This window comes from Crocuta crocuta, unplaced genomic scaffold (assembly GCF_008692635.1).
Source record: "Crocuta crocuta isolate KB4526 unplaced genomic scaffold, BGI_CrCroc_1.0 scaffold299, whole genome shotgun sequence".
Classification (NCBI taxonomy): Eukaryota; Metazoa; Chordata; class Mammalia; order Carnivora; family Hyaenidae; genus Crocuta; species Crocuta crocuta.
This window is the reverse complement of record NW_027532747.1, coordinates 8,051,933-8,063,091: the sequence shown is the minus strand read 5'-3', so window position 1 is coordinate 8,063,091 and position 11,159 is coordinate 8,051,933. Positions and strand designations below refer to the sequence as shown.

General features: G+C 53.7%; 1 protein-coding gene and 1 long non-coding RNA gene across 2 annotated transcripts; both read right to left on the bottom strand.

Annotated features, from left to right (window-relative positions):
* Positions 1-7,022: 7,022 nt before the first annotated feature.
* Positions 7,023-9,036, bottom strand: LOC144245460 (uncharacterized). The gene is made up of 3 exons (XM_077780837.1): positions 8,919-9,036; positions 7,880-8,218; positions 7,023-7,327 (listed from the first exon to the last, which is right to left on the bottom strand). Exons 1-3 carry the CDS (start codon positions 9,034-9,036, stop codon positions 7,041-7,043), a joined length of 744 nt encoding a protein of 247 aa, XP_077636963.1. The 3' UTR covers positions 7,023-7,040.
* Positions 9,037-9,404: 368 nt separating this feature from the next.
* On the bottom strand, positions 9,405-10,856 carry LOC144245563 (uncharacterized). Its single transcript, XR_013339303.1, has 3 exons — positions 10,810-10,856; positions 10,187-10,285; positions 9,405-9,640 (listed from the first exon to the last, which is right to left on the bottom strand). It is a non-coding gene; the product is annotated as an uncharacterized LOC144245563 (long non-coding RNA).
* Between the last annotated feature and the right edge of the window lie 303 nt (positions 10,857-11,159).

The following is an 11,159-nucleotide window of genomic DNA, read 5'->3' as shown; positions in this document are numbered from 1 at the left end:
CCAGGAGCAGAGCCACCCCCTCCCCCACACCCCAGCTGAGACTCCTGACTAACAAAGAAACTTCTCTTGTTCGAGTCAAGAGGGTCTCTTTTACCCCAAGCAGACATATATTGTCATGAACCCAGTAGGGTGGTTTGATGACCACAGTGGAATCAGTCCATCCAACAGAGGGTTGCATTTTCCTGTTCCATCTCCATACACCACTAAAATAACAGTAACAGACCAAAGAAGCTTAGAACCGCAAGAGCAGAGAGGAGAGGGAAGGGGACAGTAACACGCTATTAGGAGCCAGAAATCACACGGACATGTGGTTCCCCACTTAGCAGTCCCAAGAAGGTGGAATCTTAAGTTGTCAGTGGAGGAGGCGAGAAGGAGGCAGCTCTGCCCTGGACGACCCCCAAGGGCTCAGCTTCTGGAAGGTGGCATTGGCTCTACGTAGAGCAGCACAAATCTGTGGGATGTCTGTTCAGGAATGAGGCAGATCGCCAGAGACCCCGTCCAGCGGTCGACTGGCGCTTGATCTGGGGCAAGGCTGGGTCTCTGGGATGAGGGGCACCAGGTACCGCTGAGAGCAGGCCCTTCGTGCTAGAACTGGGTTCTCATACAAGCGTTGAGACCCTCGACCTTCATTGCTAGGTACCCAGAATGCTGTGGCCCAGAATAAAGGGAGGAAACTTCTTCTCGGGGATCTTAGCAGCCCAAGAAAAGAAATGCTCTCATTCTGGCACAGGGGAGGGGGGGGTGTGGTCATCGAAAGGCTCTGCCAGATCACAGTATGGTCCCCGAGTGGGCAAGAGTCACCCCTGAGGCAGAGCCTGACGTCAGACATCTATGAAGGCTCAGACACGAAAAAGAAGCAGTGTTTCTGGCCCTCTCTATCCTTTCGCCCCCAGCCCTGAGATACTCACCTTCTGCCCGAAATGCAGTTTCATCACTGGCTTCCCCACCTGAGAGGAGAGGGATCACGGGGGACCACAGTGGCTGGTCTGAGAGTGTGGAAAGCGGTGGGTACAGAGAGGGATCCTGAGGCGAGGGGGGATTGCAGTCGGCCCAGGAGGGATGCGGATGGAAGTGCTATGACTCCCATTAGCACCCAGTCTGGGGGAGAGAAGAAGGGGAGCCCTGTGCCATCTCCCTGAGTCCCCACAGTGACTTCTGAGACACCTGTAAGGTGCCCTGGATACTCCCAGGGCAACTTAAAAGTGCTGGAACAGAAAGGTCAAGACAAATAACATGAAAAACACATGTACTATGGGGCGCCTGGGTGGCTCAGTCAGTTAACTGTCCATCTTTCAGCTCATGTCATGATCTTCCTGTCTGTGAGTTCGAGCCCCGCGTCGTGCTCTGTGCCGACAGCTCAGAGCCTGGAGCCAGCTTTGGATTCTGTGGCTCCCTCTCTCTCTGCCCTTCCCCTGCTTCCTCTCTCTCCCACTCTCTCATTCTCACTCAAAAATAAATAAACATTAGGAAAAAAATTTAAAAACCCCAAATCTACTATGGCGTGCTGTCAGAGTCACGCTCCAGCCACTCCAGGGGTCCCTGAAGGATGGACGGTGTCGGCGAGAGAGTGAGAGAGACCCAAGATTCTTTCTAGTCACCAGGCAGGCATCTCTACACTGACTGAGACTTAGCTTTATTTATGGTTAAGTGTATGGGGAATAGCACAGAAGTGGCATTTGCCTTAGACAATGATTTTTGATGACAAATTTCTTTGATATGTAAAAATTTCCAAGAACATAGATTTGTAGAAGACTCAGGCATACCTTTATCAATAGTGATTGATGCAGGTGATTTAGATGCTTATCTTATGGGGGAAGGAAGGTATCTTTAGCCTTCAAATACAAACAAGACTGTCTTTAGCATAGCAAAGGCAAAAGTTAGTTCTTTGTGAGCAGGGGTCCATAGCCTGTTTGCTTAAGGGGAAGTATTAAGAAAAACAGGATTTTCAGGAACTGTAATGTTTGCTCCCATGATCACAAAAGAAGTTCCTCTAATAAGTTCCTTCACAAGGTGCAATCAGCATGTCAAGGCCAGAATAGGTCACTCTGAATGCCAATCAATAAGGTGCTGTGGGGTCAGGGTCAGTGCTCAAGCAGAAACAATTGAGTGGGGGGTGGATATCGGTCATCATCTGACGGCAAGAGACCGTGCAAGCTTGCCTTAACCTCACAAGGAGTATTCTCACTAGTGAGTTCAGAATGGCTCCCAACAGCGTGCCTGGGTGGCTCAGTCGGTTAAGCGTCTAACTTTGGGTTTTTGGCTCAGGTTATGATCTCTCAGTTTGTGAGTTGGAGCTCTACTGCTTGGGATTCTCTCTCCCCCTTTCTCTCTCCCCCTCTTCCCCTCCCCTCTCTCTTTCTCAAAATAAGTAAACTTAAAAAAACCCAGATCTCCTATGGTCAAGACCTTGCCCATGACTAATCACATAAAATCTGCACACCATTTCAAGAGATGCAATGTTCTTGCCCCTTTTTTATAGATCTTGTTAAAAGATCCTGTTAAAAGATCTCGTTAAAAGAACCTGTGAAGACATGATCCAAAGTCCCTAACTCCTGCTGCTGTTGAGATGGGCATCTTTCTACAGGCTGAGAATGGCTGGCTTTGTGGGTTATTTCCAGACTGGGAGCCTCGAACTGGCTCTTGGCCCACCAGCTGTCTCCCAGCTGCCTCCTCCAGCCACGGGCTTGTATTTGGGGAAATAAAATTATTTACCTAATGAACCAAATAAACCATTTCAAATTGATAAAGAGGTTTGGGGTAGGGTGGGGGAGGTGGAAGACTTCAGCAGTTTTAGCCATCTTTGGGCCCGTCCCAGCCAAACTCTCGCAAGTGTCTTTGGTAACAGGGATTTTCTAGAGGAAAAGGTAATTGCAAAGGAACATTTATCTTTTTTAAAAAAAAATTTTAACAAATGTTTATTTATTTATTTATTTATTTTTTTAACAAATGTTTATTTATTTTGAGAGATAGAGTGTGTGCCTGTGCGCACAAGTGAGCAGGGGAGGGTCGGAGAGAGAGAGGCACTGTCAGCACAGAGCCCAATGCAGGGCTCAATCTTGGGAACCGTGAGATCACAACCCAAGCTGAAATCGGGAGTCAGACAGCTTAACAGACTGAGCCATCCAAGTGCCCTGAGAAGGAACATTTTTTTCAAACTGAAATCATGCCAGGCTTTTTCCTGACAATTGTAAGGACTTAGGGACCATTCACTTGTTTGAGTGCTTTACTCTATGATCCTTAAGCAGCCTCAGAGCTGAGCTGTGTTCTCTGCTGGGGAGCTGACAGATCTGGACCTGGTTGCCTTCCAGTCTGGACCAGGAGGAAGGGGTCACTGTGAGATGGACGTTAGTGGCTCTTGGGTGAGCCTCATTCTGAAGCAAGATAAGTAAGGTCTGAACACAGCCAAGTTTCAAGAACTGTCTAATGGAGCACTGTGGCCGTTCTGAGTTCAGCCCTGGGGGCTCCTGAGTGGCCTGAAGAGAGGAAGGGGAGTTGTCTTGGGCTGAGGCTCCCCCATGAGAACTCAAGTGCCAGTGGTTTGTTTGGGAGGTGACCCCAGGGAATGAAAGATGAGGCGGAGAAAGACACACAGCCATGAAAGGGTCCATTCATGAGTGAGTCTGCACTGCGGGCAGTTGAGATTCGATCCCCCGGAGATCCCTGGGAGGCAGTCCGGGGGAGGCCTGACTTGTCCCACCTGAGGGGTATTCATCCCCAACTAAAACCCATCATTGGCCGAAGTCTCTTCTGGGGAAACCGACACCCCGACTCTTCTAGCCTGTCTTGTCAGTCAGTGGTAGAGGGCTGGGAGGGGGGTCACGGGTGCTGGCCGTAGGGACACCAAGTGCTAGAGGGTGAGTGCTGGGGGTGGGGGGAGGGGTATGGGAGCGAGCTCAGTGGAGACAAGGAAGTGAAGAGTATTGATATCAAAAAAACAAGTTCGCCATTTCCTGTAGGTCTGTACTCAGGAGCTCGGTCTTCCCAGCAGTTGAGCTGGGGGTGGGTTTAGGTGTTGCTCTGGTCACCATCAATGCTCCACCAGCATCAGTAAACTAGCTTCAACTTGTGCGTCCATTGGGAGCTGGTTTTTCTCAGCATCGGCTCCATCCTCAGCTTTAGGTTTCCTTTTGGGGTGTGCCTCTCAGAGAGGGTCTTTCCATACACCTTGCTCCACACAACAGCATAGACAGCTGTTGCTTGTAACTCGCCAGCGTGGTGGCAGGAGTAGCAGAAGTCTCTGGTCCCGTCCAGCCCCGGTGTGGGCAGGCTCCGCGGGCCCAGGCCTGGGGATGGGGTTTTCTCAGTAGCTCTGTCCCTCCCCCAGTGGTGGGTGGGTACTCTCTGCGCCCAGGAAGGTTTAGCACCCCAATCTTAGGGGTAGAGGGTTTTTTTCCCCCCTCCATCTACCGTGATCTTCGCCTGTGCTCTGGGAGCTTAAGGGTTCACTGCTTGTCCCCAACATCACGAGGCTCTCATTTCCCAGGGGAGCAGGGAGGCGGGGCTGTAGCTCCCCTGTCCCCCAGTCTCCTCTCAGCAAAGGAAGTTTTCCCTGGGTTTCTGCTGTCCTCGGTCTTTCTTGGAAGTGTTGTGCCCAATTCGCGAGTCCCCAGAGACCACCAAGGAGCCGACACCGATGCAAGTACAAAAGGGTCTTTATTACAAGCTCGAGCAGGGGCCTCACCCACCTACGGTGTCGTGGCAGAAGGTGAAGCCGCGAACAATAGTGAGCAGGGTTTTTATGGGGTAAGGGACCGGGTGTTACAGTGCACACGTTGTACGTATGACATCATTACATAAGCTCCAATTACAATTGTACAGCATCCAAGGTAATAGTTTTGACTATTCAGTATCTGTGAGGTGTCCGTTACTTTTGGCGGGGACCCAGTCATGACCTTTGAGTATCTTTTGAAAATGATTAATTATGAGGTGAGCTCAAAGGGCCTACGTAGAGTTTAGGCAAGTGGTGAGTAATTGGTTAATTTGTCTGCAGTTCCCAGCCTTGACTCAGACCACAGAAATGTTTAGCTGACCTGAGAGCGGTCCGAGGGTGGCTTTAGCCTTGAACAATCTGAGGCTTTTTCTGGAAGAGGGGCTACATGTAGCCCGAGGTTGCTCTTAATGGAGGCCTGAATCTCAAAAGGACGTTACTTAGGCTCTTCAGAAGCACGCAGCAGGCCTGCCACTTCGGCTCTGAGGGTTTCAAGAAAAGTTATTTATTTTTATTTTATAGTTTATCTTAATTTTATAAAATGACTTTTTGTAGGTTGTGGGGAATAAGCTTAGGAATTCCCTGAGCCTGCACGGATGGGTTCACAAGGCCTAAAGAGTAAGAAAGCCCCAGGATGAATGCGCCCAAGTTTGGGTAAAGAAGAGTAGGTATTCAGCGCAGAAATGCCCCCCCCTCCTCACTTCGTACTAAAAGTGAAAGGGGGTTTCACAGGAAGGACAAAAACAGGAAAACAAGACTTTACACCACGGAGAGAAAAGTTGCCAGAAGTGGAGCTAATTAGCAAAAGAAAGGTGCCTTGTTGGCCCTGAGGCAGCCTGTTCTGTCCACCTGGTCCCCCAGGCCAGGTCAGGTAAACAGAGGTGGAGCCTCATGCAGCGGTAAACCACCTTCCTCCCAGGGCCAGGATTTTTTGTACTGACCCAAACCCGTAATACCGGTAATACCGCGTATCTTCAAAACCCCCTTTCCCACAAGCCCATGAGTTAGTTTCCGGTTTCCTTGTCTCATCATGCGCGTCCATCATGCTTGTAAACTTTCTGATCCTAATAAAAATGGAGCAATGGCCCTTCTTCGGGGTTCTTGTCTCCTCCCAGCCATTAGCCGGTCTCGCAGTTTAGTCCTGGGTCCCACTCTCTTGCGGGACGAGAGAGACCTCCAGACACAGAGTCTACGACAAGTTGTCTAGATTTTTCTTATTGTAGGTTTGGAGTGATGGTCTCTCCAGCTTTCTACATCCTAAGTAAGCCCTCTCCTTTGGGTATGTCCGAAAGTGGTCTACAAAATGCAGAGGCCCCCCCGCCCCCCAAGGCCCCCAGACTATCTACTAGTGTGTAAGCAGAAGTTTTACAATTTCTATTTCTATTTCTATCTCATTCTTTTTTAAAAAAATTGTTTCTAATGTTTATTTTTGAGAGAGATAGAGAGAACACGCGTGCGCATGCGCCCATGAGTGGGGGAGGGGCAGAGAGAGAGAGAGGGAGACACAGAATCTGAAGCAGGATCCAGTCTCTGAGCTGTCAGCACAGAGCCCGATGTGGGGCTCGAACCCACGAACTGTGAGATCATGACCTGAGCTGAAGTCAGATGCTTAACTGACTGAGCCCCCAGGTGCCCCTATATCTCATTCTTAAAAACAAACAAACAAACAAACAAACAACAACTCAGGACAAGAGACCTTTCTGGCCGGAAGTAAGCCCTCACTTTGGACTGGAGTGGAAACAGGGGATACCAAGAGCCCTTGTCGGCGGGGTAGGAACTGGAAGCTTTTTCCAGACACAGCGTAGTGACAGTTCCTCAGTCTCCTTACCCGGAAGTGCCCAGAGCCCCACCGTGACCTTCAACACACTAAGCTGTCCTGGTGATTTGGGGTCAGCCTCCCCACGGGACTGCGAGGTCAGGCAGGGAAGGGCCAGTGCCTTGCTCATATCGGGGTGTCTAGTGCCCGAACACAAGGAAGGGCAAAGTGCCCTGTGGTCAGCGGCTCAATGTGTCCCCTGGCTACTCCTCACCCAGCTGCCCAATGGGAACTTAGGTCAACCCCAATCATTGAATGAGGGGGTAAACTGAGGCCCACAGGCGGCCAAAGAATGGCGCTGGGTATATACAGCCGGGATGTACTCATCGCCTGTAAGACTAGGACAGACCAAAGCCTCCTGCCAAACGATTCTGTGCTTAGTCAGCTTGCCCCCAGCCCCTCCACAAGGCAGGTGGGGAAGATGGGGGTGAATCGAAAAACTCCAATCCCCCACCCCTCCCCACCCCCAACAGGCTGCAAGGAGCACAGACAGGGAGGTGCATGTGCACATGAGTTTTATTTCTCCTGCTTCTCTGAGCTGAGGGGGCGGTTTGGAGGCTCAATTTGGGATTCAGTTTCTTCTGGTTCGTCCCCTTCAGCCTCAGAATCGTCTGGGGGAGACTTGGGTTCGTCTGGGGGAGACTTGGGTTCGTCTGGGGGAGACTTGGGTTCGTCTGGCGGAGACTTGGGTTCGTCTGAGGGAGGGGAAGAAGGTTTCTCATTGGAGCCTCCAAGCCAGGCTCCGAAGGCTGATCCGACAGAGGCCAGAAGGACATTGGATGACGTTGAGAGTCCAGCTGCCCCTGAGGAAGAGACAGAGGGTGAGTGCAGGAACCTGCAATGGCCGGTGGCCCCGACCCCTCTGCATGTCTGAGGCCCAGATATCTGGATCCCTCTACTAGGTTCCGAACCCCCCCCAAGGTTCCACTTTGGGGAGACGATGCTGGAGGTGGCTAAGAGAGGGGGTGAGTCTTGGGAAGTCCGAGACAGGGGACAGTCAGCCAAAGGCCCAGGGAGCAACTGGTCCCCTCAACTTACACAGGAGGCCACTGAGGCTCAGAGGGGGAGGGACCGCATGTCAGATTCGGGTAGGGCTGTACCCCAGGCTCCTTCCCGTCTTTTCTCTCCCAGCACCCCCTGACCCCTCCACTCCCATGAAACCTCACTCAGAAGGACCCAGAAAGAGGGCAGTGAGGGACAAAGGACCCGGGATGTGAGAACGAAGGAAATGGAGGGATCTGAGCCCTCCTTCAGACTTGCCTCTGGGGTGAATGCCCTCCGGGCTCTGCTCCTCTCCCCGCTGTCTTGCCTCCCCCCTCCCGCCCCTCCCCTGCCCTGTCCACAGCAGCGCTTACCCACGGACTGAAGCGTAGCCACCAGGCTGCCCGCGGCGACTCCACCCCCGTTGGCGACCGCGGCGGCGGACATCATCTTGGCCGCTAGGGACGAGGCGGCGATGCCCGCCCCGGTGAAGCCCATGGCGCCCAGCACCACGGGCACGGCCCCCACGGCCGCGGCTGCGGGGGAACAGGAGCTGGGTCGGGACGTGGGCCAGGGGAAGGGACCCCTCTGGGATGCCTTGGGAGTTTCAGGGGCCTGCCTGCTCTGAGCATCGGGGACACGGCAACTCGGAGGAGGTCGTAAGGCAAAGAGAAAGGTGGGGGGTGTGGAGTCAGCTGGGGGGCACAGAGGTCACGGAGGCCCACGCAGGAAAGCAGAGGGACCAGCCAAGCCCCGGATCAGGCGTCCTCGTCCCGGGGAGCACGGTGAGCGCGGCCNCTTGGTGGCTCCGTCAAAGAGAAAAGCGTCCTAAAGCATCTGAACAGCAGAGAAATGGGTTCCAGCAAAATAAATAAATAAATAAAAATGAAAAAATGTGAAGAAAAATACAGGTGACTCTTGGAAAACATGGATTTGGACAACATGCGTCCATATATATGTGGATTTTTAATAGTACAGTACCGCAAATATATTTTATCTTGTGATTAAAAATTTGTTTAATGTTTATTTATTTTTGAGAGAGTGAGAGAGAGAGAGAGAGAACGTGAGTGAGAGAGGGGAAGAGAGAGGGAGACACAGAATCTGAAGCAGGATCCAGGTCCGAGCTGTCAGCACAGAGCCTGATGCAGGGCTGGAACTCACCAACCTTGAGATTATGACCTGAGCTGAAGTCAGATGCTTAACTGACTGAGCCCCCAGGTGCCCCTATATCTCATTCTTAAAAACAAACAAACAAACAAACAACAACTCAGGACAAGAGACCTTTCTGGCCGGAAGTAAGCCCTCACTTTGGACTGGAGTGGAAACAGGGGATACCAAGAGCCCTTGTCGGCGGGGTAGGAACTGGAAGCTTTTTCCAGACACAGCGTAGTGACAGTTCCTCAGTCTCCTTACCCGGAAGTGCCCAGAGCCCCACCGTGACCTTCAACACACTAAGCTGTCCTGGTGATTTGGGGTCAGCCTCCCCACGGGACTGCGAGGTCAGGCAGGGAAGGGCCAGTGCCTTGCTCATATCGGGGTGTCTAGTGCCCGAACACAAGGAAGGGCAAAGTGCCCTGTGGTCAGCGGCTCAATGTGTCCCCTGGCTACTCCTCACCCAGCTGCCCAATGGGAACTTAGGTCAACCCCAATCATTGAATGAGGGGGTAAACTGAGGCCCACAGGCGGCCAAAGAATGGCGCTGGGTATATACAGCCGGGATGTACTCATCGCCTGTAAGACTAGGACAGACCAAAGCCTCCTGCCAAACGATTCTGTGCTTAGTCAGCTTGCCCCCAGCCCCTCCACAAGGCAGGTGGGGAAGATGGGGGTGAATCGAAAAACTCCAATCCCCCACCCCTCCCCACCCCCAACAGGCTGCAAGGAGCACAGACAGGGAGGTGCATGTGCACATGAGTTTTATTTCTCCTGCTTCTCTGAGCTGAGGGGGCGGTTTGGAGGCTCAATTTGGGATTCAGTTTCTTCTGGTTCGTCCCCTTCAGCCTCAGAATCGTCTGGGGGAGACTCGGGTTCGTCTGGCGGAGGGGAAGAAGGTTCCTCACTGGAACCTCCAAACCAGGCTTCGATGGCTGATCCGACAGAGGCCAGAATGTTGTATGACTCTAAGAGAAATTCCACTGAGGAAGAGACAGAGGGTGAGTGCAGGAACCTGCAATGGCCGGTGGCCCCGACCCCTCTGCATGTCTGAGGCCCAGATATCTGGATCCCTCTACTAGGTTCCGAACCCCCCCCAAGGTTCCACTTTGGGGAGACGATGCTGGAGGTGGCTAAGAGAGGGGGTGAGTCTTGGGAAGTCCGAGACAGGGGACAGTCAGCCAAAGGCCCAGGGAGCAACTGGTCCCCTCAACTTACACAGGAGGCCACTGAGGCTCAGAGGGGGAGGGACCGCATGTCAGATTCGGGTAGGGCTGTACCCCAGGCTCCTTCCCGTCTTTTCTCTCCCAGCACCCCCTGACCCCTCCACTCCCATGAAACCTCACTCAGAAGGACCCAGAAAGAGGGCAGTGAGGGACAAAGGACCCGGGATGTGAGAAAGAAGGAACTGGAGGGATCTGAGCCCTCCTTCAGACTTGCCTCTGGGGTGAATGCCCTCCGGGCTCTGCTCCTCTCCCCGCTGTCCTGCCTCCCCCTCCCGCCCCTCCCCTGCCCACAGCAGCGCTTACCCACAGCCCAACGCCTATTCCTCCGGCTGATCCCAGCGATTCTCGCCCCGGTGAAGCCCATGGCGCCCAGCACCACGGGCACGGCCCCCACGGCCGCGGCTGCGGGGGAACAGGAGCTGGGTCGGGACGTGGGCCAGGGGAAGGGTCCCCTCTGGGACGCCTTGGCAGTTTCAGGGGCCTGTCTGCTCTGAGCATGGGGGACACGGCAGCTCGGAGGGGGTCGTAAGGCAAAGAGAAAGGTGGGCGGTGTGGAGTCAGCTGGGAGGCCAAGAGGTCGGAGGCCCACCCAGAAAGGGCCCAGTTGTGTCTCTACCTGGCGGGGTGATGCCGGGGAAGTCACTGCCCATCACTGAGCTCTGTGTGTGTGTGTGAATGTGGGCGGTGAAATATACCATTGCAGTTTGTATCAGCAACACCCCCAGTCAAAGGAAATCGCAACGCGCTTCTTAGAAGGCAGAAGGGACCAGCCAGGCCCCGGATCAGGCGTCCTTGTCCCGGGGAGCACGGTGAGCTCGGCCCTCTGCTCCTAAGATTCACCCCGGCGGCCCCCCCCTCGCCCGTGCAGCACCACATCTCCAAAGTCCCCTCCCCGGCGACCGACCGAGGGGATCCAGGTGACTCACCTCCTCCCACTACAGCGAAAGCTGCCCGTTTTCGGGACACGAAAAGAGAAGAGAGATGGAGAGTGAGTTAGCTAGTTAGCAGGTGGAGGAAACGGAGGAGAGGAGCGGGGTGCCTGGCCCGTCCTGGGTTGGGGGTCCGGGAGGACCGCCCCTTCCCCTCCCGGCCCAGGGTGCCAGCCCCCTGCGAAGCTACACTCTCATCTTCTAGATGCCTTTCTAGCCCCAGCAGATTTTTCGGGAAAATCTAAGCTCCAGCGGGGGTAATTTCGTGGGCGCACCAATGGAAACTCGGCCTGCCCCTCGCGGGGTGGGCCCTTCGGTGCGGTCAGCCCTGCAGATCCCAGAACCAG